This window comes from Nomascus leucogenys, chromosome 15 (assembly GCF_006542625.1).
Source record: "Nomascus leucogenys isolate Asia chromosome 15, Asia_NLE_v1, whole genome shotgun sequence".
In the NCBI taxonomy this organism is placed as follows: Eukaryota; Metazoa; Chordata; class Mammalia; order Primates; family Hylobatidae; genus Nomascus; species Nomascus leucogenys.
This window is the reverse complement of record NC_044395.1, coordinates 61,869,481-61,894,484: the sequence shown is the minus strand read 5'-3', so window position 1 is coordinate 61,894,484 and position 25,004 is coordinate 61,869,481. Positions and strand designations below refer to the sequence as shown.

The 25,004-nt window shown below is 42.4% G+C and overlaps 2 protein-coding genes across 4 annotated transcripts in view; one reads left to right on the top strand and one right to left on the bottom strand.

The window, feature by feature from the left end:
* The window catches only part of RNF169 (ring finger protein 169), a 96,363-nt gene extending 77,393 nt beyond the window's left edge, over positions 1-18,970 (top strand). The window contains exons 5-7 of one of the 2 annotated variants that reach the window (XR_004033568.1): positions 9,766-9,865; positions 10,634-12,117; positions 18,904-18,970. Coding sequence is in view for 1 of the 2 variants with exons in the window: in XM_030828759.1 (XP_030684619.1) it covers positions 9,766-9,865; positions 10,634-11,818 (1,285 nt within the window). In the remaining variant the exon portion in view is untranslated. Of the gene's footprint in view, positions 1-9,765; positions 9,866-10,633; positions 17,508-18,903 lie in introns of those variants that run through there. The other variant, XM_030828759.1, reaches the window with a different exon arrangement.
* XRRA1 (X-ray radiation resistance associated 1) overlaps positions 16,073-25,004 on the bottom strand; it is a 107,210-nt gene continuing 98,278 nt past the window's right edge. For both annotated transcript variants that reach the window (XM_030828758.1, XM_003254711.4), the window contains 5 exons: positions 23,200-23,547; positions 20,165-20,363; positions 19,270-19,382; positions 18,956-19,061; positions 16,073-18,547 (listed from right to left, as the gene is read on the bottom strand). In XM_030828758.1, coding sequence (XP_030684618.1) covers positions 18,294-18,547; positions 18,956-19,061; positions 19,270-19,382; positions 20,165-20,363; positions 23,200-23,547 — 1,020 coding nt within the window. In that variant the 3' untranslated portion in view covers positions 16,073-18,293. The remainder of the gene's footprint in view (positions 18,548-18,955; positions 19,062-19,269; positions 19,383-20,164; positions 20,364-23,199; positions 23,548-25,004) is intronic.

The following is a 25,004-nucleotide window of genomic DNA, read 5'->3' as shown; positions in this document are numbered from 1 at the left end:
AAAAATAGCAGAAGTCCTTCTTTATCAGCAATTACATTAAATGTAAATTGATTAAACTGCAATTAAGAGGAAGAGATTGGGAGAATGGATTTAAAAAAGAAATGATTCAGATATATGCTGAGACACACCTTAGATCCAAAGACAGAAATAGGTTGATAGTGAAAGGATGGAAAGATATTTCATGCAAACAGTAAACAAGAGAGCTGGAGTAACTATACTAATATCGGACAATATAGACTTCAGGTTAAAAATTGTTACGAAAGACAAATACATTATATAATGATAAAAAGATCAACTCAACAAGAAGAATTCTTTTGAAGTGCACATGGAACATTCTCCAACATAGACTGTATGTTAGACCATAAAACAAGTCTCAATATATTTTAAAAGGTTGAAATAATAACTATATTTTTGACCACAATGGAATGAAACTAGAAATTGATAGGAAGAAAACTGGAAAATTAATATGTGGAAATGAAACAACACATTCTTTAAAACCAGTGAGCCAAAGAAGAAGTCACAAGAGAAATTAGAAAATACTTTGAGAGGAATGAAAATAAAAACCTTCCTGGATATATACACCCTCTTAAGACTGAACCAGGAAGAAATTGAAACCCTCAATAGACCAATAGTGAGTTCTGAAATTGAGGCAGTAAGGAGTAGCCTACCAACCAAAAAAGCCCAGGACAAGACATTCACAGCTGAATTCTACCACAGGTACGATGATGAGTTGGTGCCATTTCTACAGAAACTATTCCAAAAAATTGAAAAGCAGGGACTCCTCCCTAACTCATTCTATAAGGCCTGCATCATCCTGATACCAAAACCTGGAAGAGATACAACAAAAAAAGAAAACTTCAGGCCAATATCCTTGATAAACATCGATGCAAAAGTCCTCAATACTGGCAAACCAAATCCAGCACATCAAAAAGCTTATTTGTCATGACCAAGTAGGCTCCATCCCCTGTGTGTTAATCTTTTTTCACACTGCTATAAAGAACTGCCTGAGACTAGGTAATTTATAAAGAAAAGAAGTTTAATTGACTCAGTTCCATGTGGCTGGGGGAGGCCTCAGGAAACTTACAATCATGGCGGAAGTCAAAGCAGGCACCTTCTTCACAAGGTGGCAGGAGGGAGTGAATGAATGAAGGGGGAAGAGGCCCTTATAAAACCATAAGATCTTGGCCAGAAGCAATGGCTCACACCTGTAATCCCAGCACATTGGGAGGCTGAGGCAGGCGGATCACTTGAAGTCAAGAGTTTGAGACCAGCCTGGCCAACATAGTGAAACCCCATCTGTACTAAAAATACAAAAATTAGCTGGGTGTGGTGACATGCACCTGTAATCCCAGCTACTCCAGAGGCTGAGACATGAGAATCACTTGAACCTGGGAGGTGGATGTCACAGCGAGTCAAGATTGAGCCACTGCACTACTGCCTGGGTGACAGAGCAAGACCCCACCTCATAAATAAGTAAATAAATAAAATCGTCAGATCTCATGAGAACTCACTATTACAAGAACAGCATTGGGGAAACCACCCCCATGATTCAGTTACCACCACCTGGACTCTACCTTGACACATGGGGATTATGAGGTTTATAATTCAAGATGAAATTTGGGTGGGAACACAAAGCCTAACCATTCCACCCCTGGCCCCTCCCAAATATCGTGTCCTCACTTTTCAAAACACAATCAAGCCTTCCAACAGCCCCCCCAAAGTCTCATCTGAGACAAGGCAAGTCCCTGCTGCCTATGAGCCTATAAAATCAAAAGCAAGTTAGTTATTTCATAGATGCAATAAGGGTATAGTCATTGGGTAAATACACCCATTCCCATTGGGAGAAATTGGCCAAAACGAAGGGGCTACAGGCCCCATGCAAGTCTGAAATCCAGCAGGGCAGCCAAATCTTAAAGCTCTGAAATGATCTCCTTTGACTCCATGTCTCACATTCAGATCACACTAGTGCAAGAGGTGGGCTCCCAGGGCCTTGAGCAGCTCTGCCCCTGTGGCTTTGCAGGGTACAGCTCCCTTCCTGGCTGATTTCACAGGCTGGCATTGAGTGTCTATGGCTTTTTTAGGTACATGGTGTAAGCTGTCAGTGGATCTACCATTCTGGGGTCTGGTAGCCCTCTTATCACAGCTCCTCTAGGCAGTGCCCCAATGGGGACTCGGTGTGGGCATTTCCCTTCCACACTGCCCTAGCAGAGGTGCTCCAGGCTCCACCTCTGCAGCAGACTTCTGCCTGGACATCCTGGCATTTGCATACATTCTGTGTAATCTAGGTGAAGGTTCCCAAACCTCATTTCTTCACTTCTGTGCACCTACAGGCCCAATACCACATGTAAGCCACCAAGGCTTGGGGCTTGTACTCTCTGAAACAATGGCCTGATCTGTACATTGGCCCCTTTTAGCCATGGCTGGGTTGTGGGTACCAAGAGACTTCACAAAGCAGCAAGGCCCTGGGCCCACGAAACCATTTTCTCCTCCTAGCTTTCTGGGCCTGCAGTGGGAGGGCTTGCTGTGAAGACTTCTGACATGCCCTGAAGACATTTTCCCCATTGTCTTGGCAATTGACATTTGGTTCCTTATTACTTATGCAAATTTCTGCAGCTGAGTTTTTTTTTCTATTGCTCCGTCAGACTGGAAATTTTCCAAACGTTTATGTTGTGCTTTCCTTTTAAACATAAGTTCCAATTCCAGACCATCTCTTTGTGAATTATGGGGATTATAATTCAAGATGAGATTTGGGTGGGGACACAAAGCCTAATGATATCACCCGGGATGCAAGGGTGGTTCAGCGTAGACAAATCAATAAATGTGATTCTTCACATAAACAGAACTAAAGACAAAAACTATATGATTATGTCAATAGGTGCAGAAATGGCCTTCAATAAAATTCAGCATCCCTTCATGTTGAAAACTCTCAATAAACTAGATATCGAAGGAACATACCTCAAAATAATAAGAGCCATATATGACAGACCCACAGCCAATACCATTCTGAATGGGCAAAAGCTGGAAGCGTTCCCCTTGAAAATAGGCACAAGACAAGGATGCCCTCTCTCACCACTCCTATTCAGCATAGTATTGGAGGTTCTAGCCAGGGCAGTCAGGCAAGAGAAAGAAATAAAGCGTATTCAAATAGGAAGAGAGGATGTCAAACTGTCTTTGTTTGCAGATGACATGATTCTATATCTAGAAAACACCATTGTCCCAGCCCAAAAGCTTATTAATCTGATAAGCAGCTTCAGCAAAATCTCAGGATACAAAATCATTGTACAAAATTCACTAGCATTCCTATACACCAGTAGCAGGTAACCAGAGAGCCAAATCATGAATAAACTCCCATTCACAAGTGACACAAAAAGAATAAAATAGGAATATGGCTAACAAGGGAAGGCAGGACCTCTTCAAGGAGAACTACAAACCACTGCTCAAAGAAATCAGAGATGACCCAAACAAATGGAAAAACTGCATGCTCATGGATAGGAAGAATGAATATCATTAAAATGGCTGTACTGCCCAAAGCAATTTATAGATTCAATTTTATTCCCATTAAACTACCATTGACATTCTTCACAGAATTAGAAAAAACTATTTTAAAATTCATATGGAACCCAAACCATTTAAAATTCATATGGAACCTCAATATTCATGACAATTCTAAGCAAAAAGAAAAAAGCTGGAGACATCACGCTACCTGACTTCAAACTATACTACAAGGCTACTGTAACCAAAACAGCCTGATATTGGCACAAGAACAGACAGACCAATGGAACAGAATAGAGAATCCAGAAATAAGACCACATACCTGCAACCGTATGATCTTAGATAAACCTGACAAAAACAATGGGGAAAGGATTCCCTATTTAGTAAGTGGTGCTGGGAGAACTGGTTAGCCATATGCAGAAAACTGAAACTGGACCCTTCCTTACACCATATAAAAAATAAAAAAATCAACTCAAGATGAATTAAAGACTTAAATGTAAAACCGAAAACTATAAAAACCCTAGAAGAAAATCTAGGCAATACCATTCAGGACCATAGGCATGGGCAAAGATTTCATGACGAAGATGTCAAAAGCAATTGCACCAAAAGTAAAATTGACGAATTGGATCTAATTAAACTAAAGAGCTTCTGCACAGCAAAAGAAACTGTCATCAGAGTGAACAGACAACCTACGGAATGGGAGAAAATTTTGCAATCTATCCATCTGACAAAGGTCTAACATTCAGCATCTACAAGGAATTTAAACAAATTTACAAGAAAAAAAAAGCCACCCCAGTAAAAAGTGGACAAAGGATGAATAGACACTTCTCAAAAGAAGACATACATGTGGCCAACCAGCATATGAAAAAGAGCTTGACATTACTGATCATTAGAGAAATGCAAATCAAAACCATAATGAGATACCATCTCACACCAGTCAGAATGGCTATTATTAAAAAGTCAAAAAACAACAGATGCTGGCAAGGTTATGGAGAAAAAGGAACACTTTTACATTGTTGGTGGGAGTGTAAATTAGTTCAACCATTGTGGAAGACAGTGTGGCGATTCCTCAAAAACCTAGAGGCAGAAATACCATTTGACCCAGCAATCTCATTACTAGGTATATACCCAAAGGAATATATATCATTCCCTTATAAAAGTACACACACATGTAGGTTCATTGCAGCATTGTTCACAATAGCAAAGACATGGAACCAACCTAAATGCCATTCAGTGATAGACTGAATAAAGAAAATGTGGTACGTATACCCCCATGGAATACTATGCAGCCATTAAAAGGAACAAGATTATGTCCTTTGCAGGGGCATGGATGGAGCTGGAAGACATTATTCTCAGCAAACTAATGCAGGAACAGAAAACCAAACATCACATATTCTCATTTATAAAGTGGGAGCCGAATGATGAGAACTCATGGACACATGTGGGGAAACTGGGGAAACAACACACACTGGGGCCTGCAGGAGGAAGGGGGGTGGGAGGAGGGAGACGATCAGGAAAAATAGCTAATGGATGCTGGGCTTAATACCTAGGTGATGGGATGATCTGTGCAGCAAACCACCATGACACAGGTTTAGCTATGTAACAAACCTGCACATCCTGCACATCCTGCACATGTACCCCTGAACTTAAAAGTTAGAAAAAGGTAAAAATTAAAACCTGTACATCAAAACTTAATGTAATGACAGCAGTGCTCAGAGGGAAATTTATAGCTGTAAAAGCCTACATTATAAAAGATCTAAGACTAAACAGAACAGACTAAACACAGAAAACAAAAGGAAAGAAATAATAAAGATTACATTTAAGATTAACAGAGAATAGGAAAACAGTAGAATGAATGAAACCCAAAAGCTGGGTCCTTTGGTAAGATCAACAAAATTGACAAATTTTTAATGACTGGTCAAGAAAAAAGAGAAGACTCAAATTACCAAAATTAGGAAGAAAATGACGACATTACTGTTACTATAGAATTAAGAAGGATTATAGACAAATACTATGAACAATTTTAATGCCAGCAGATTAGACAATTTAGATGAAATGTACCAGTTCCTAGAATGAATGTAATGAAATACCAATTCCTAGAAACTCGTAAAGTACGTGAGGAAGTTGAAAATCTGAATTGACCTATATCAAGTAAAGAGGTTGAACCCATAATAAAAAAAAAAAATCCAACAATAAAAGCCGAGGGCCAATGGCTTCACTGGTGATTTTGCCAAACAACTAAAGAATTAACATGAATCCCACCCTCTCCCAAAAATTAGAAGAATAAATATTATATGAGGTAAGCATTACCCTGATACCAAAGTCAGACAAATATTTCATAAGAAAACTATAGGCCAAGATCTCTTAGGAATATAGATAAAAATTCTTCAGCAAAAATACTAGCCAACAAAATCCAGCAGCATTTTTTTAAAAGAATTGTATACCATGACCAAGCGGGATTTATTCCAAGAATGCAAAGGTGTTTCAGCATACGAAGATCAATGTAATGTACCATTTTAGTAGAATGAAGGGGAAAAAAGCTCAGTAGACACACACAAAAAGTGACAAAATCTTATACCCTTTCATGAGAAAAATGCTGAACACGTAGGAAAATAAGAGAACTTCAGCCTTATAAAAGGAATCTATGAAAAACCCACAGCAACATCATACTCAGTGGTGAAAGAGAAAACTTTCCTCCCAGTAGCAGGAACAAGATAAATGATGTCTACTGTTGCCTTTTGTTCAACATTGTACTGGAAATTCTAGCCTGAAAAATTGGGCAAGAGAAATAAAAGGCATCCAGATAGCAAAGGAAGAAGTAAGACTATTTCTGTTTACACATGACATTTTATTCACAAAAAATCCTAAAGAATCCATGAAATAATTGTTAAAGCTAATAGACAAATTTTAGCAAAGTTGCAAGATATAAGCTCACCACACAAAAATCGGTTGCATTTCTATACACTAGCAGTGAACAACCCAAAAAGGTAACTATGAAAACAATTCAGTTTACAATAGCATCAAAAAATAGAATACTTATGAATAAATTTAACCGCACTAGTGCATGACTTGTATGCTGAAAACTACAAAACGTTGCTGAAAGAAAGAAGATCTAAGCAAAAGACTTCCTGTGCTTATGGATTAGAAGACATAATATTGTTAAGATGGCAATACTCTTTAAGTCGTTTTACAGATTTAGTGTAACACCTATTAAAATTCCAATGGTTTTCTTTGCAGAAATGGACAAACATACCAAAACACATATATGAATTTTCAGAGGATCCCAAATAGTTAAAACAATCTTGAAAAAAAAAAAAAGAACAAAGGTGGAAGACTCAACTCCTGATTTCAAAACTTACTGCAAAGTATAGCAATCAAAACAATGTGGTACTGGAATAAGGGCAGACATGTAAATCCATGGAATAGAGTTGAGAGTCCAGAAATAAACCCATACATCCATGGTCAACTGATTTCCAACAAGGGTGCCAAGACCATTCAGTGGGGAAAGAACAGCCACTTTACATATGGTGCTGGTATAACTGGGTATCTACATGCAAAAGAATGAAGTTGGGCCCCAACCTCATACCACATACAAAAATGAACTCCAGATGGATCAGAGACCTAAATGTAAGTGCTTAAACTATAAAACTCTTAGAAGAAAACACTTGAGGAGTTCAGTTGTGTAATAACTGATCTCTTACAGCACTTATGCTATAGAGTGGTGGACTTCAGTGGCTAGACGCTCCTTTCAGTGAAGGTTGTCTTTTGATCAATCTGTCTCTAATGCTTTGCAAAGAGTTGGTGCCCAGTAAAAAGTCTGTTGATCAAATATGAATGGGAGAGGTAATGACAATTTCAGCTATACTAAAGTTTACCAAAAACATTTTAGATTGTCAGAATTTTTTTTTTTCTTCATTGCGTGCTTGGTCACTGCAAGTGTGTTTCCTCCCTGGGCCTTTTCTTTTGCCAAAATGGAGTTTATGGGGCATGTGAAGACGTTCTCCCCAGCTACAGGTAGTTGTCATTTGTGTATCTGATAACGTAGGCTTGAAAACAGTGACTTTCAATTTGACTGTTTTACACCTGACAAAATGGATTTATAGCCTGTTTTTAAAAAGTAAGTTATTTCTTAATTATGTAATATTTGGAACTTAAGGTCTAGATCCAGCCTCAGTTTGAATACCTCTAACGGCATGGAGCTCAGTGTCTTCCCAGGCAACTATCAGTGAACTGCTCTATTGAAAGTTACAAAAGTCTTTCTCAGGTTGATCAGAAAATCTTTTCCTCTTGGTGTCTGCTTGTTTTGCCAATGGAATCACACCAAACAATTGATATATTTGAAGTAACAATGCTGTCTCTCTCAACTTTACATCCCTTTTTTCTAACCCAAGGTATATATTATTTACCACAGCATTTTAATCTGCTATACAGTATACTTCTGGGTGGCTTACACCACTGACAGTTTCTGTGACTTCTAGGGATGCAAATGAATATCAATATTTTTAATAGTAAACTACCAATCAAGCTGACTTTTACACAGCTGCTTTTATAGGGGGATGTTGAAATTTTCTACTTGCTCCAAAATGTATTTCCCACTAGATAGTACAACTTTCACATCTTTCATTTGGGTTAAATGTTGAATTTCTTGGTAAAGTGCAAGCATGTGATACAGGCTGGCCACCTCTTTCTCCTATTAACACTATGTGGCCATAAGACATAGGATGGGAGGGTTTCGAATGGGAGGAATAACACAGAAATACTGGAATAGAAGCCCTTATGAGTGGGTAGGACGTGCTACCCACTCTACTTACTAGAGATGTAGGGAGAAGAGAGGCACCGTGGGGGAAGGTACCTTACCTCCTTTACAAGTTTTCTCCAAGCTAATGCTGGCATTGTAAAACTCTGAGAACAAGTCTTTTGCTACAAAAGAGTAGATATGATGCATTCCATTCCAAAGCTAAATCGAATCATTTGAAGAAATAATTTGTTTGAGATTATCTGCATAACTATATGTCCACCTTGACATATGGCAAATTCCTGTTTATCCTTTGAAATGAACATGCTACAGGAAGACTTTTCCAACCCAGATCTCACTTCATCCCAGGTTATGAGGAACTCTTTCCTTTATGCCATTTCTGCTTCCTATGCATACTTCTTTTTGTTGTGCCCTTTCACTGTATTGTATTTATTTGCCCACTGGACTCTGATTCCTTGAAGATCTAGACTGTGTCTCATTCTTCTCTGTATTCTCAGTGCCTGGATAATGGCCATCAGTGTCTGGCATACATATAGTAAGTATATGATACATGCTTGGTGAACAGACATATATTTAGGCAAGAGTTGAGGAACAGGGAAACAAAGGCGAGTGAGAAATTAAGTGTCCCTACTTGTTTCTGGGACAGGTGACAGTCATCTGCACATAATTCTAACATAGATTCACATATGATCCTGGGACAACTGTTAAATCCACATACAAAAGGATAAAGTTGGACACCAACTTCACACCATTTTGAGTTATAAAATTTAACTCAAAATGGACCAAAGACCTAACTTAAGAGTCAAAATGATAAAACTCTTAGAAGAAAACACTTGGGAAGTTTAGTTGCATACTAACTGCTGTCTTACGGCACTTACTAAGCTATAGTGTAGTGGACTTCAGTATAGAATCCAAGTACTGTGGAGTTTGGTTTGGGTTATAAACTCAATGTCATAAAGACAAAAATCATGTGTTCTTTAAACGTCTGAAATCACTAGGATTTAGGCCTTTGAAAGCTCAAATGTAATGGATTAAAGGAGAGACTACATTTAATTTTGACTCTGTACATAGAGATCTAATGCACTGCTGTGCATTTTTGTTAAGTACTTCAATATTTGTTTTGTGCTTGATTTAGATTGAAGAGGTTTGGGTCTAATAAAAAGAAAAATCTGTTGCTTGTAAAGGTGATTTAACATTGTATCCACCCTATTAAGGATAGTGAAATATCTCTACATCTCTCTAAGCATGTTCAAAATAGCCACTGGTTCTGCCTCCTTTTAGCAGGGTCTAGTTTGGAAACAAAACCTTGAACCAAATATCCTCTCTGGAGCACTCTCTTTTGGCAGAATTTCTATTCAGAATGTATTTTGTTAATAAATTAACTCATTTTCTATTGTAGCTGCCCAAGGGAATTCTTTCTTGGTGAGTGGCTTAGAAAGCAAAGATATTGTCATCCTTTTTCCTTACCTATATATGGACTAATTTTGACTACTTGTTTTTTATTTATTCTTTTTTAGGAAGCTAAACTCCAAGGTGGAAAGGAGTCAGAGCTGTAGTGACACAGCCCAGGAAAGAGTGAAGAGCAGAGTCAGAGCAGCTCCAGGCAACAAAGCCAAGGTACACCTCAGCCACAGACCTCCGGGACTTGCGAGGCTTGCGCCATCACCCCCTCTGCACATGGTCATGAAATAAACTATTCCAGAAGAGAAGAAGCAGATTGAGCTTCAGGCATACTAGTTATATTGGAGAAGTTCACAAACAGATGTGAAGGAAGAAAGTTTGAATTAGTAGCCAGATGGGTAGAATTAGGGCTACTAGAGAATCCCCCCCTTCCTTTTTTTTAAGAGACAGAGTCTCACTCTGTCACCTAGGCTGGTGTGCAGTGGTGCAACCATAGCTCACTGAAGCCTCAGATTCCTGGGCTCAAGTAGCCTTTCTCACCTCAGCCTCCCAAGTAGCTGGGACTGCAGACACATGCCACCACACCTGGGGAATTTTTAAATTTTTTTGTAGAGATGGGATCTTGCTGTGTTTTCCAGGCTGGTCTCAAAGTGATACACCTGTCTCAGCTTCCCAAAATGCTGGGATTACAGCACTTTGGGAGGTATAAGCCACCATGCCTGGATAAGAAACCTTTTTTAAAGCTTTAGATAAGTGTTTTTTCTCCCCTACAGATTTTCAGTCTTACTGTTTGAAGTATATAGGATTTTCTGCTAAATGGTATGCTTTCTAAGTTAGGGATTTTCTCCCTTTCTTAGGCTCACTTTACCCTTCATCCCTTTTCTTGTCCTCCCCTTCCCTGTCCCTCCACCATCATAAAGGAATGATGAAGGAAAATGTATATGTATGTGTGTATGAATGCATAATCTTTTTAATCTCTTTCAGGTCACAACTATGACTCCAGCCTCCAACCCCATCATTGGTGTCCTCTTGTCAACTCAAAACAACCGCTGCCTCTCAGCCCCTGACTTAACCATCGAAAAGCGTCTACCCTTCAGCTCCCTTTCATCCTTGGCTTCCCTGCATAAGCCAGAGCGTTCGATCAGCCCTGAGAGCAATGACAGCATCTCCGAAGAACTAAACCATTTCAAGCCCATTGTCTGCTCACCGTGTACCCCTCCCAAGAGACTCCCTGATGGCCGTGTGCTAAGTCCCCTCATCATCAAATCAACTCCACGCAATCTAAACAGAAGCCTGCAGAAGCAGACATCTTATGAGGCCAGTCCACGGATCCTCAAAAAGTGGGAACAGATCTTTCAGGAGCGGCAGATCAAAAAGACCCTTTCAAAAGCCACTCTTACCTCTCTGGCTCCTGAAATGGGGGAAGAGTTACTAGGCTCTGAAGGTATCCATTCTAGCAAGGAGAAGCCGCTTGTGGCTGTAAATACAAGATTGTCTGGTGGGCAGGTCCTCTCTGAGTATACTGGACCTACCTCTGCTGATCTTGATTATTTCCCCTCTGTTAGCCAAACAAAAGCAGAACAGGACAGTGATAATAAAAGTAGCACTGAGATCCCACTGGAAACCTGCTGTTCCTCAGAACTCAAAGGGGGAGGCAGTGGGACTTCTTTGGAGAGGGAGCAGTTTGAGGGATTAGGGTCAACTCCAGATGCCAAGTTAGACAAAACCTGCATAAGCAGAGCCATGAAAATCACCACAGTTAATTCAATGCTACCCCAAAACAGTGTTTTGGGTGGAGTCCTCAAAACAAAGAAACAATTGAAGACATTAAATCATTTTGATCTGACTAATGGTGTTCTAGTCGAGAGCCTAAGTGAAGAGCCGCTTCCTTCTTTGCGTCGAGGCCGAAAAAGACACTGCAAGACCAAGCACTTAGAACAAAATGGCTCCCTTAAAAAACTGCGACAAACCAGCGGTGAGGTGGGTCTGGCCCCAACAGACCCAGTCCTGCGAGAGATGGAGCAGAAACTTCAGCAAGAGGAAGAGGACCGACAGTTGGCTTTGCAGTTGCAGCGCATGTTTGACAACGAGAGGCGGACTGTGAGCCGGCGGAAAGGAAGTGTGGATCAGTATCTCCTACGGTCCAGCAACATGGCCGGGGCCAAGTAGCACCTAATGAACAGTGTTACCTGTTTTTAAAAGGTCTTAGGCCTTGATCATTTATCCTGAAGAGCTGAGTGTTCTCACTTTGGTTTTATTTTAATGGCAAAACACTGTCTAATATGGTTCTGAGAGGTTCCAGGGCCTTTGTAGTCAATATCCAAGGGAACAGCATCTCCGTTTCTCTGTGACCCAGGCCAGAAGCCTGAGTGACCCATCCCTAAGGGCTTCTGGGCCAAACCTGGCAGCACCCACTGGGAATGAAATTTGGAACAGCCTCATTCAGGAGCATAATGACCACAGTAATGGTAAAGAGGGGATACCTTCTTAAACTGATAGACTTCCTGGCTTCTTTCAGCAGGGTATTGTTTTAAATCAGCCTTGCAGATAAAAATTAATTCCATCTTTTTCAAAGAAGTGAACAATTTAGTTCCTTGGCAGATCCAAAATGATAGATGGTTATGTTACTCTCTCTGCCATCCCTTGCCAAAAATAAATACCTATCTTTATCAGTTAAGCTTATGCCTTTACAAAAGTTAATTTACATTCTCTGTTTAAAAAATAGTATTTGGTGAATGCTATATAGTTGACAGAGCACATTTACAGACATTATTTAATTTAGTCTTTCCGAGAGACCTCTCATGTAACTGGCATTAGCCCATTTTTAGATGATGAAACTGCAGCGCAGCTGTTCCGTTTCTCTCAGCTACTAAGTGGCATAACCCATGATTTTCTAAAGGTTTCCCAAATAGATCACAACCTAAGGGTGTGCCAGGGGAGCCTAGGGGAAGCTAGGCTGGGCATTGAACACTGACAGTGCAGAATCCACATGCAAACAAGATTGATGGGGTGGATAAACATATACTGTGCATTATCCTCATCCCCCACAGTTTAGAGCCTTCTGCTTTTCTGGGGGTTTCAGCCTATGAGACAAACTATAATCAGGCCTCATTATTACTTTTCACATGGCCAAGGGTTATCTGCAGTGTTGATCTAAAATGCTAAAAATTCACCCTGAAGTCAGGCAAGGAACAATACTTAAACTCCATACTATGGAAACAAGGTATCTAGCTGGATGCAGCTGGTAAATTCAGTCCCATGGACCTTTGGGGGTTTATTTTCCTTAGCAGCTGACACCATGTGTCTTTTGCATCCCTGGTGGTGCTTGGTGCTTCTGCCCATCTGGGCTCATTGAGAATAGGGATCAAGATATGATTTTAGGGAATTTCTGATGGGCTGGCATTCCTCGTGTATGTATGAGTTGTTACTATAAAGTCATGTGACTGGCATTTTAACAGACCTTCCAGAGCTTATATATCCCAATATATGTTGTCTCCTTTGAGTAGCCCCAGCAGGATACTGCTTAGTTTTTCCAGTGCCATTGGTGAAAGTATTTCTGGAACTGTCTTCAAAGACTAGAAACACCGACTCCCAAAATGCTAGAACTGGAAGGGACCTTAATGATTATCTATTCCAGCCTCCTCCTAAGGTGGTCCTCAGCTTCTAGACCTAGAAGCCAAAGTCCAGAACAGTGACCCATTGATCAAGGCAGAAAGTATAACTCCTTTTAAGTGTTCTCAGATTTGCCTTTTCTCAGGGCAAATCTTCAGTGTTTTGTGGTGGTTTGTGGTTAGGAGAGAGAATTTAAAGTCTGAGACTAGCCAGCAGCTAGTTGAAGCCTCTGGGAAAGAAGGTGGCTTATCAAGTGGGTTTGCAGTAATGAGTGCTGCTGTAAAGCAGAGCCATTTTCTTGTGCAGCTCATAGTTCCCAGTTCCCAAAGAGAAGTTCCAGAGATGTCTTAAACATTGTGGTCATCACTGAGATAGGTAGAATCTCTTTGGTGACTACTTCGGTGGGGAACATCACTCATCTGAATGTATGCATTCTGTGTTGTGTGCGTGTGTATGCACATGTGCAGATGTATGTTTTAAAAACATATATCAATCTCATGATTTTATAGTCACACCACTTCAGTTCTAGGCCCTACCAACAACTTATGTCCTCCAAGGGCTGCTGAAGGGCGTGTTTGTGCCCAAAACAGAAGAGCTGGCTCTGGTTTACAGAAGACAGGGAGGGTGACCTTACTATAAATGCCCTTAGAGGAAACTTATCAGTTACTGCCATTTCACGCATTTCCTTTTTGATCTTAGTAAATATTATTGGAAGGCTAGTCTTGTTGGTAGGAGCAAAGACACTTATTTTTCCACTTGCCATCTTTTTCTATATCTCCAGTAATTTGAAAAACACTTTTCAGTTGGAATTGATTTTTGTCTTTGGTAAAAAGAAATATTTTTAATAGATAAAATATATATATTTTAAATATTTCCCCAAATTAATACTTTCATTTTAAGAATTGCACAGCAGTCGCAACAAGTGCAGAATGAAGAACAAATTCTTGTTAAGCAAATATTCCAAACTGTAGGTCCAGCTTACTGCCTTCCCACCTTGTACCTACAGTGATGCCTAGGATGGTATTGACAGTTGTTTTCTAAACTTCCTGCTGAGCAACAGTCCTTCAAATATAGGTAGAGTGGTCTAGGTTAAGGAGGGAGGAGGGTTGATCTTTAATCAGGTTGCCTTTAGAGGAAGGAAAAACCACTAAGGTATTATCTGTATTTTAAGATGCTTCCCATCCTTAATAACTAAAACCTGAATGCTTTTTCTTTCTGAAAAATCTCCCTCTCTCCTTCCATGATTGTGAAGTCGGTTAAAAGTCGATATGTTGATATGGATTATTTGGGGGAAAAGAAAAGGACAAGGAAGGAAACAGAACGATGGGAAGGGTTTGTGAGCTAGAACAAGAGGTGCAGGATTTCACAAAACAAATTCCTCACGAATCATTGAAGTCCAGTTCACCATACAAATTACCCATGTCTTACTCTGTTCCTTGTATATATATGCAGTCTGGGCTTTTTTCTTATTAAAGGGGAAGTTATGAGAGGTGGGAGGGTGAAGGTCAGTCTGAGGGGAAATCCAAGAAATGTGGTGCCCTTAGAAGGGGGCTGTCAGCTCTTTTCCATAGAGAGGGAAAGATACTTTGAGAAAATGTTCGTGACCCGTTGATTGTATCTGCTGGAAGAAGTCATCTGGGCCTGTTGGGTTGGTATCAGATCAGGGGATTATGCATCCAGCCCCTGGCCCCTTTCATATAATTAATTGCCTGTTTTTAAAAAAGGTTAAGTCTTCTTGGGTGAGGCTTGCCGGGGAAACTCCTAAGTGGCTTCACTTATTTTTTAAATTTTAATTTAATTTTTAAATTTTTGCTTGGAAGAAGCACTGGTAATAAATGTTTTTTTGTTCATTTTCCCTAAAGGAAAAATATCCTTAAGAGATTAAAGCTCTTAATTGATTCCTGTCTGGTTACAAACTGACAAACTGGCAAACTGACTAAAATGGGAAGCTGCTACCGTGCCTGACTCATGCAGCTGATGACCGAAGGCTCAGCCTTTCTTTTCTATTTGACAAACAAACATTTACTGAGCTTCAAACTTGTGCCAACCCTGGGCTGGACTGTGGAGATAAAGCAGTTCCTGCTCTTGAGGAGCTCAATGTCTAATGGAATGCATCTGAATGTATGTGTGGCTGGAGAGTTCGTTTATGGTCTTAGGAAAGCCATTTCTGGTCCCATTTAGAAAACTGACCAGCACCCAGCAAGCTGCATTCTACATTTTAGAGACCCCATCGGTATTTGTGAATTTGATTGCACCATTGCTTTTCCTTTACTAAGTAAGTAATGTTATGGAAGGAGAATGAATTTTCTCCTCTAGTGATTACAGGACATTAACATCTCTTCAGAAGCTGCTTTTAGCTTAAGCCCCAAGAAGTGAGGTGGGTTGTGGATCACTGACATGGCCAGGGGAGGCCCACACCTCAATTTAGTAACCTCCTAATCTCTCCAGCAACTTGGGATTCCTTTCCTTTTTCCTGCCTAACTTTTCATTGAAATATCTAGTAGGAGAGTGGGAAAAGAGAAGAATCAAAGGCTGGGTCACAGTCATAGAAGGTTACAGCTGGAATGGGCATGGAAATCATCCAAGTAAGTTAAACTTCTTCTCTGCCCCCCCCCACCCCCACCTTTTTTTTTTTTAACCAAACGAGGAACTTGTGATCCAGTACCCTATTTTATAGTATAGTTTTCCAGGGTCTGAATAAATAATCGTTAAAGTTTGACACACGCAGACACATGCACCAATGATGAGGATACCCCCAAATGACTTAGGAGGCTCTTTTATTTTAATAGCTTTTTCTTCCTGATTTTTTTCAGTTAAATGTACCTATAGCCCCTGAATACATGCTCAGGTAGAGAAAGTCTCCATAGTATAAGTAAGTAAAGTAAGATGAATGTGGAATCTTGGAAAGTGATATATTTTGATTGGAATAATTTTAATTAAATTTAATGTTTTTAATTAAGAATTAAAAGCCAGCTAGCCAAATTTTCTTTAAAAATTGGAAACTCATTATGGTCTTAAATTGTTCTCAGCCAGACTTTTCCTCATCAACCCATTGAGTGGTCTTTTGAACTGGTACCTAAACATACCTGGTTATGAATTCTCAAAAGAGAAAGCAGGTCTGGGACGGGGTGGTCAGGGGGCAGATTCTAGGGAAAGTGCTGAAGAGATTTTCTTCTGAAGATGATCTAGGAAATGCATCTTTATACATGATTGTTACCCGCTGTAGCTTTCTGAAGATATTGTAGGAAAGAGACTAAGATAAATGCAAGGGTCACCAGTTTAGAGATTAGTCAAATTGGAAAAAGTGCCAAGACTGGATGTGCAGATTGTTCTATGTATTATCAGTATTTGTTTTTTCCTCTTAAGGAAAAAATTTACACTCTCTCCTTTGTGAGTAAATGCCTCCTTAATGTCTTTTAAGTAAGGTGGCAACTTTTAACTGTCATCTTGTGAGAGGCAACCTCAAACTCTTAAGCAGACTCCCTCTCTTCCTTTCTGGTGTCTTAAGAACTAGTTTGAAGCCAAGGCAAAGCAAAGTTTGTTCATCTTCCTTTCCTATCATTTAATATAAGGTAAAGTAGGCCATGAACTCGCTCTTCAAATACCATAGTTCAAGAGTAGCTGTTGGCCCTGGTTCCAGATTAATATAGCAGTAGGCAGATTGCCCCTTGTTGGGGCCACCACCCTCTAAAGCTGTGCCACCAATGACAGCAGGGGTTCTTCCTCATTGGGTTCAAGTTTGCATCAAACATGGTATTACCAACACTGAGCCTCCAGCAGAGCACTTAAAAGTCCTAGTGAGAAAATAGATACTATGCAAAGGAAAACAATTTAAATGCCAACGAATAGATTTTTTTTTTTTTTGAGCCTGGTATACTGTTTACTTTCAACTCTTTGTACAAATATTGTCCAAAGGGCCTTTTCCCCTCCTGCCTAGAAAATAGGTTGTGTATTGGTTTTATTCAACCTGCTGTCTGCTTTAGGATTGGAGAAGGTACCTGGATCCTTGTGGACTGCCACTGCTGGCTGCCTCCTCTCCAACTCATCAGAAGAGCATTTTGACAAAGACAGAGGACTTGGACCACGGCATGCCCTGTTGGGGATGCTTCTGTCAGCAAGGACATGGCATGGAATCAAGTGGGCTGATGTGTTATTTAAACAGTACCAAAGTGCATTCTTCAATGTATGTTTGCCTGCTTAAGGCGAGACCCAAGTTGAGAATACAGTAAAGGAAACTCATGAAAGTCGATGTTCTGTTTCTAGTCAGTCTTGTCTCTGGAGAACAATCTCAGACAAAAACATGGGTTAAGCTTAGGCTGTGTGTGGATTTTTGGTGCTGTATGTGCTCTGGGAGATGCCCCATGTTGGATGTCTTGCTTTGGCATTCTGAATGGCAGTAGAGATTAGGAGCAGGGATGGGGTTTCCATGGTGTATAACCATGTCTTTTGGCATAAGTTATCTCCAGTTTACAGTTTGCTCCAATTTACTATCATGTTCACGTTCAACCATTCATGCTCCTAATGAAGGAACCAAGAAAGAGTCTGAGTAAAGAATGAATATACAGGATGACACTGTCCCTGCACATTAGCGCTGTACTCACAAGATCTGGTTTTTAAAAATACCCTTTTTGGAACCATTGTTCAGGAATTTGGTAAGATCCCCTTGGTGTCAGTTTCTCATACAATAGAGAACAAATGTATCCCTGTTGCATCTGAACTGGAAAACCATTTTTAGAGGGAAGTATGACAATGCTGCTGTGGCCTGGGTTCCAAGAAAGAATGCATATGGCACCCGGTCTATTGCCCTGTGCACCCACTCTTTATTGCCGCTGGGCCAGGCACCAGGTCATGCCTGGGCCAAGGAGGGGAGATCCTGACAAGGGGATGCCACCTTGTGGCCAGCGAGTGGGGCCCAGCTGAGCTCTGAGGCCTGTGGCCGGCTGGTCAACCTTGAGGTGCGGTCCAGGGCACAGAGCCCTCGGGGAGAGCTGGGGCACAGGCCGGGTGGTGCACACAGCCCCCATGCACAGCCCTAGCCTTGTGAGTCACTGGCTGTGGGCTCCTGGCAGAACTCATCCATGAACTCGAGGAAGCGGCCGAACTTGGGCTGGCTCTCACTCAGCGCTGGGCAGGCCGGGGGGAGCGGGGTAGTCCTGAACACTGTCTGCAGAGAGCCACTCACCAGCTGCCGGTAACGTGCCTGGAACTCCTTCAACAGCCTCTTGGCCTCCAGGTACTGCTTGTGATTCACCAGCCGCCGTTCTGTCCACCGGTGCAGGACAGCACCTGCAGGAAAAGAAGCCAGGAGAGGCACCAAGCTCATCCTGGTTCTCACCCAGCTGGAAGCAAGAGGATTGGGTCCAGAGACCCTTGGAAAATGGGGTGTCGTGGCAGGAGGATGCTAAGGGGCTAAAAATGGCCTTTCCAGCTTGGGGCAGTAGGAAGTCAGTGACTTCCTACTGCCCCTATGCATTGACTCTATCTTAAGCCCTGGTTCAGGAACTTAACATGCTGTGTGGTTTTAGGCAACTCCCTGCCTCATGCTGGCTCTCCTTTTCTCCATCTACATATAGAGACTGATGTAGGCAGTTGCTCTCTAAGGGCCTTTCCTGCACTGACACAAGCCCTTTCTTTGCCTTTAGCCAGCAGGAGTGAACTGGATCTGGGATCCTGGCAGCCGTGGCAGAGCCGTACCTAGTGGAGCCTCTGTAATGTTCCGGGGATCCCGCAAGCGAATGAAGATGTCATCCAGCAGCTGGGCTCTAGTCTTCCTTGGGGGTGGAATCGGGATTCTCTGGGCCTGGCAGAAGGTCATGGAGGAGGGTGTTATCCCAGGTTTATGCACAGACTTTCCTGGCCTAACTTCATACAGTCACAGCAACAGGCTGGGGAGCATCTGGGGGTGCTGGGAAAGCATGGCCCTCAGAGGGTCCCAAGGTGCCAGCCACATCTGTACCTGTGGGCGGTACTCAGGGGCCATTTACACATTCAGTGAGCTGGATGTTTACCCGTTTTTTGGGAACATAGGGTTTCTGAAGAGTGTCCAGCTTGGGCTTGGAGGAGTGGCACAGGAGTGGGTGCTTCAGCATTTCTTGCAGGGCTTGTGCATTCTTCTGGATTCCTAGGGCAAGAAGGCAAGACTGAGTCAAGGCACTTCCCCCTCCTCCTCCCAGATGCCTCCCCTGATTGCTTCATTCCTCAGTCTCACAGCAGCTCTAGGTAAAAGGATTTGAGAGTCCCCAAAAGAAAACACTGCTTCCAGGTTTCTTCTGGATCTGTTCCAGTGCCTGAAGTTCCATCATTCTTCAGTGAGTATTTGTCCCATATTATAACGGAAAAATAGCACAGATTGTAATGGGTAAATAGTATTAGAGTGGGGGAAAAGTCTGGCTCCAGTGTGACCCCATTAATGTCAGCGGGTTATATCGCAGGGGCTGACACCCAGAACAGCCCAGCTGAATGCCAGTTGCTTTGGAAGTACTGAGTAACACAGAGATGAAGCTGCCTCCTTTGCCTCCAACCAGATAGGAAGGATTTTGGACGTTCAGTTTGGGAACTTAACCTGGGCTGGGAAAAGCTCAAGAATCTGGCCATTCTGGGTGTTCATTCATCAAACTTCTCCTGAGGAGAGACTTTATCATCCAGAGCAGCTAGGCCGAGACTGACTAGAATCTCTGAATAAACTGTGGCTCCCCATAAGCCAGTGAAAGCCCAAGCCAGGACAGGGGTCCCAGTATGTGGGGCTTCAAAGGACACCCTAAAAGCCCTTTGACAGGTATTTAGACAGAGGACAGCACCCTAGTTGGGAAAAGGCAGCTTGGTGCCAGCCTTGGCTTGACCCTGACTTGCTCTGGGTTGTGGAGATGGCCTCTTGCCCTAGAGCAAGGATATGCCCTCACATACCCTTTGGCTCAATGAAGGCTGGATCAGGCTTGGCTGTCAGCAGTTCTTCATAGCCGTGGTACTTGCTGGGAAGGGAGGCAGTTGGGAGCTTCCTCCGAGTCCCTTTCACCTCTCTGGGTGCCGTTGGTGGTTTCTTTTGGTCTTTCTCCTTCAACTCTAAATCATCCTTATGGATGACGGAGGAAGGCAGTTCACTCACCTGTGCCCAGGAAGAAAACGCATTCATTTGTCATTCATTCATTCATTCATTCATTCATTCATTCCATGAACATTCGGAGCATCATCTCTGTGCTGGTCTCTGCTGGGCCCTGTTAAGGGCAAGGGTAAGACCAAGACTGGGATGGAAGGAGGCAGACATAAAAATAGACAATTGATAAATGCTTTAACAGAGGGAATACAGTGGTTTTGGGTGATCCCAGAGGAAGCCCCAACCTAGCCAAGAAGCTCCCTTGGAGGAATGCCTTAGCCTGAGCTAAGTCTTGAAGAGCCAGGAGAGCCATCCCTACGGAGCAATGGGGAGAGGTGTGGACTGCAAATGATGAGAAAGAATGATTGTTTCAGACAAGGAACAGCATGAGCAAAGATGCAGAGGTAAGAAACATCAAGGTGCATTTTGGGGGAACTAAAGATTGGTACAGTTAAGTACAAAGTGAAGAGACAGGTAACTGCAGTGGTAAGCAGGACCCAGATCAGTAAGGACCATTATATGCCGAGCTGAGGGTGCATTTTATTTTGTATTTTCTTTATCCTCACTCTGATGGCAAACCATGGAGGATTTTAGCCTATCCTAATGGCTTTATAAGAAATTGGTATGTCATGTAGGGATGTATTTATTAAAATTACTCACCAGGTGGGGTGGCACATGCCTGTAGTCCTAGCTACTCAGGAGGCTGAGATGGGAGGACTCCTTGAGCTCGGGAGCTCTGGGCTGTAGTGCATTATGCTCGAGTGTCCACACTATGTTTGGCATCAATATGGTGACCTCCCAGGAGTGGGAGACCACCAGGTTGCCTAAGGAGAGATGAACTTGCCCAGGTAGAAAATGGAGCAGGTCAAAACTCGCATCCTGATGAGTAGTGGGATGGTACCTGTGAACAGCCATTGCACTACAGCCTGGGCAATATATTGAGACCCCATCATGTATATACGTGTGTGTGTGTATTTGTGAGTATATATTATATATACACACGTATGTGTATACATATATGTGACCTATAACAAGCAAAAAAGCTGAATTAGCAATTTTTAAACTTCCCACAAAGAAAAGCCAAGGACCAGATGGTTTCACTGGTGAATTCTACCAAACATTTAAAAAAGAATTAACACCAATACTTCCCAAACTCTTCCAAAAATTAAAAGAGGCTTATTCTCTGAGGTTAGTATTATCCTGGAATCCAAACTAGAGAAAGACATCACAAGAAAGGAAAAATACAAAGCAGTATCACTTATGAATATAAATGCAAACATTCTCAAAAAATATTAGCAAACTGAATTCAACAAGTAAAAGGGATTATATACTATGACCAAGTGAGATTTATCCTAGGAATGAAAGGTTGGTTTAACATCTGGAAATCAATTAATGTAATATATCAAAACCATATGATCATCTCGATAGACATAGGAAAAGCCCACTCTGTCATGATTAAAAAACACTCAAACTAGGAATAGAAAGTAACTTCCTCAACCAGATAAAGAGCATCTATGGAAAACCCTCACCTAATATCATAATTAATGGTGAAAGACTGAATGCTTTCCCCTTAAGAACAGGCACAAGACAAGGAAGTCTGCTCTCACCACTTCTGTTCATCATTGTATTAAAGGTTATAGCCAGGACAATTAGGCCAGAAAAAAAAAAGATTTTTTTTTTTTTTTTTTTCTGAAAACATGGTGACTCATAATTGATTGTATTGCTTTGGCCGCTAGGAGCTCAGAACTGCATTTTGTCAAAACATCTTTATTATAATAGCAGCAGTGCATGATGTGCCTTTTTGAGTGACAGAATTACCCTTGTACTATTTCCTTTCCTGTCCATATTTTCTTTTCATCTAACTCTCTCAAACTGTTTCTTTTAAAATGCTTATTTATATTCTGCATTGTTCCAAAAAGGTTCTGAGATATTTCTTTAAGATACTTTTATACTGTATAAATTTATATGTCACTATAAGTCATCTGTGGAAAAAGAAATAGATGGAGAGTTAGACCTCCATGAATGGATGGATGTACATCCTGGAAAGATCTGGCAGTGAGCAGATTGGAGGGCAAGACTGAGGCAGGGAGATCAGGGAGAGGGATGGTACAGTAATAAAGTTCAAGGGGGCCCTGCCAACTCTTCTAGTCTTATATTACCCTTTGCCACATGCCACCCTTCTGCTGCACTGACACTAAACATTTGTGGTTTCTGCATGTACCATTTTAATTTCCTTCCTCTATCCTGTTTCATGCTGTTTCCTCTGTCCAGAATGCCCTGCTGCTATATCTTCACCTTTTTAATTCCTACTCAGCCTGTAAATCTCAGCTGAGCCTCTTCCAGGAAGCCTTCCTGGGCTGGGGCAGAGGCATCTCTCCTTCCTCCAGGCTCCTAGCCTCTAGGATTCCCTCAGTCTCAGCACTGATTGCATGAGTTGTTCCTGTCTCTGTTCCCTATTATACTGAGAGCACCTCAAGGGCATGACCTGCATCTGATCTATGTTCCCAGGATCCACAGGCAGCATCAAAAGTGAGGAGACCTGAAGCAGAGAGGTACAGGCAGCAGCAAACCCCTCTGAAAAACTAGTTGGAATCACACCCCAGTCAGACCCCAGATCTTGTCTGTGCCACAGAACCATGACTTGTCCCCATGGGTGTCCCTATCAGTGGCCTCAGACCAGAGATATCCCAGAAGAGGCTTGCAAGCTCTGCCAAGGGTGCTGACTTCTTGTTTCCAGACCTGCCATGTGCTTGTTGCTCCTAGCTGTCCACAGCAGTCAAGCCTAAGGGCTGCACAGGAACCTGTGGGAGATAGCAACAAGTGGGCAGGGGCAGCTGGATACAGGTACCTGGGTCAGGAAGATGGACTCTGTGCTCTTGGAGTCCTCATCTGATGGGCGCTCTGGGCTGAGGTGGACAGCTGTGTCACTCAGGTGGGACAGGGTCTCTACACTATGCACAGTGGAGTCGGAGCAGATGGGAGGCAGTGGCACGAAGATCCGGCGAGACAGGGAAAGGCCTTCCAGGCTCTCAGTGGGCATCTCTGACTCCACAGAAGTGCTTTTGGTAGTGGGCAGATCTTCAGCCAGCTCTGCCTCTGGCTCTAGCATATCCTTTGAGGAAGACTTAACTGTGGTCACGCGTGGGTGATGGAGCACCAGAGGCTGCTTTGGCACCTTTGGGATTTCGGTTTTCACCTGTCATGGAGAAGGGCCGGAATGAATTTGCTTCCTAATTAGGATTCTCTCCTCCTGGGCCTCACCAGCATAAGGCCACTTGTATAGCAGCCGGAGTGCTGGGTACGGACTGAGGGGGAGGTGGAAAGGGAAATCATACTTGTTGGGCATCTATGATGTGCCCCATGCATGATGTAAGTTGTTTTATTTCTACCTTGAAACTACCCAATGAATCATCATCCCCAATTTTATAGATGAGGAAACAGAGGCTTAGAGAGGTAAAATGACCTGTCCAAGTCCCAGAGTGATTTGGTGGTAATGCCTGGACGATGTAATTCCAGTCCTGGGCTCCAGGCTTCATGCTGCATCCCTGACCATACGTCACTCTGGCCCTCAGTAGTCTCACTCTTCAGATGAGGGTTTAACATGGTGCCTATGGCTTTCCCCAGGGACTCCGAGGAGAGGGTGTTGGGGAGTGGTCCTGTATTTTCTGGAAGATGGCAACACCAGGCCCCTTTCAGGATGCTGGTCCCTCTACCCTATATAAAGATCCTAAAGATACATCTTTCTGAAGGTTCAGGACCAAGAAAATAATTCCCTTAATTAGTAAAAGCCTGTAACCATTCTCCCCCTCCTCCTCAGCCTCAGCTGCCAGGTGTCCATGTGCCCTCAGCTGGGCTTAGTTCTTTCCCCCTCCCCCTTTACATAGCGGATTGTTTTCACTCTTTGTCAGAGGTATTTGGTTCACTTATACCTGTACTTTTACTGAGAGATGTAAGTTGTGTAGTAGAAAGATTCCAAGCACTGTAGTTAGAAAAATACAGGCTGGAATACAGGTCTATCCTTTGAGCTCCCATTTCCTCCTTTTGCCTCTCTCACAGAGTTCCACCAAATGAAATGGTGTGTGCAAATGTATCTAACGGACTAAGGAGGGCGAAGGATGACTTTTATAAAATATGTTACTTTAAAAAAATGTATTTCCTTTTGGAAAGTATGTGGAACCTCAGTGTTTAGACTCTGAGGGACCCAGAGTCTTTGTCTGAATCCATGCCACAAGGCACAGGGCACGGACACAGCACCGCACCTCAGCATCTAAAACACCAAGCGCCATCACTTGGCAGCTGGCGGGAAGGGACAGTTCCCCTTCCCTCTCATGGCTCTGTGAGAGAGATGTGCTAGAGGAAATGCTCTTTCTCTATCCCACCACTACTTTCCCCACCCTTTCCCAAGGGAGGAATGGGTAACCTAACTGGCCAGAGGTTGAGTCACTGGGCCCTGCTTCAGTCGTGGGCTGGATTACTGCTCATCAATGAGACCAGGCTATTTTATCTTCCATTTGTGTCCTCACATCAAAGGGCTCACACAGCTTCTTGGTTACAGGCCTGCTCTGGCAGGTTCTCCATTTTCCTCTTGTCTGTCCATGCCTAGGTGTGAGGGGAGGGGCTGCAGCCTTTGTCCATGTAACCCCAGGGGTCTAA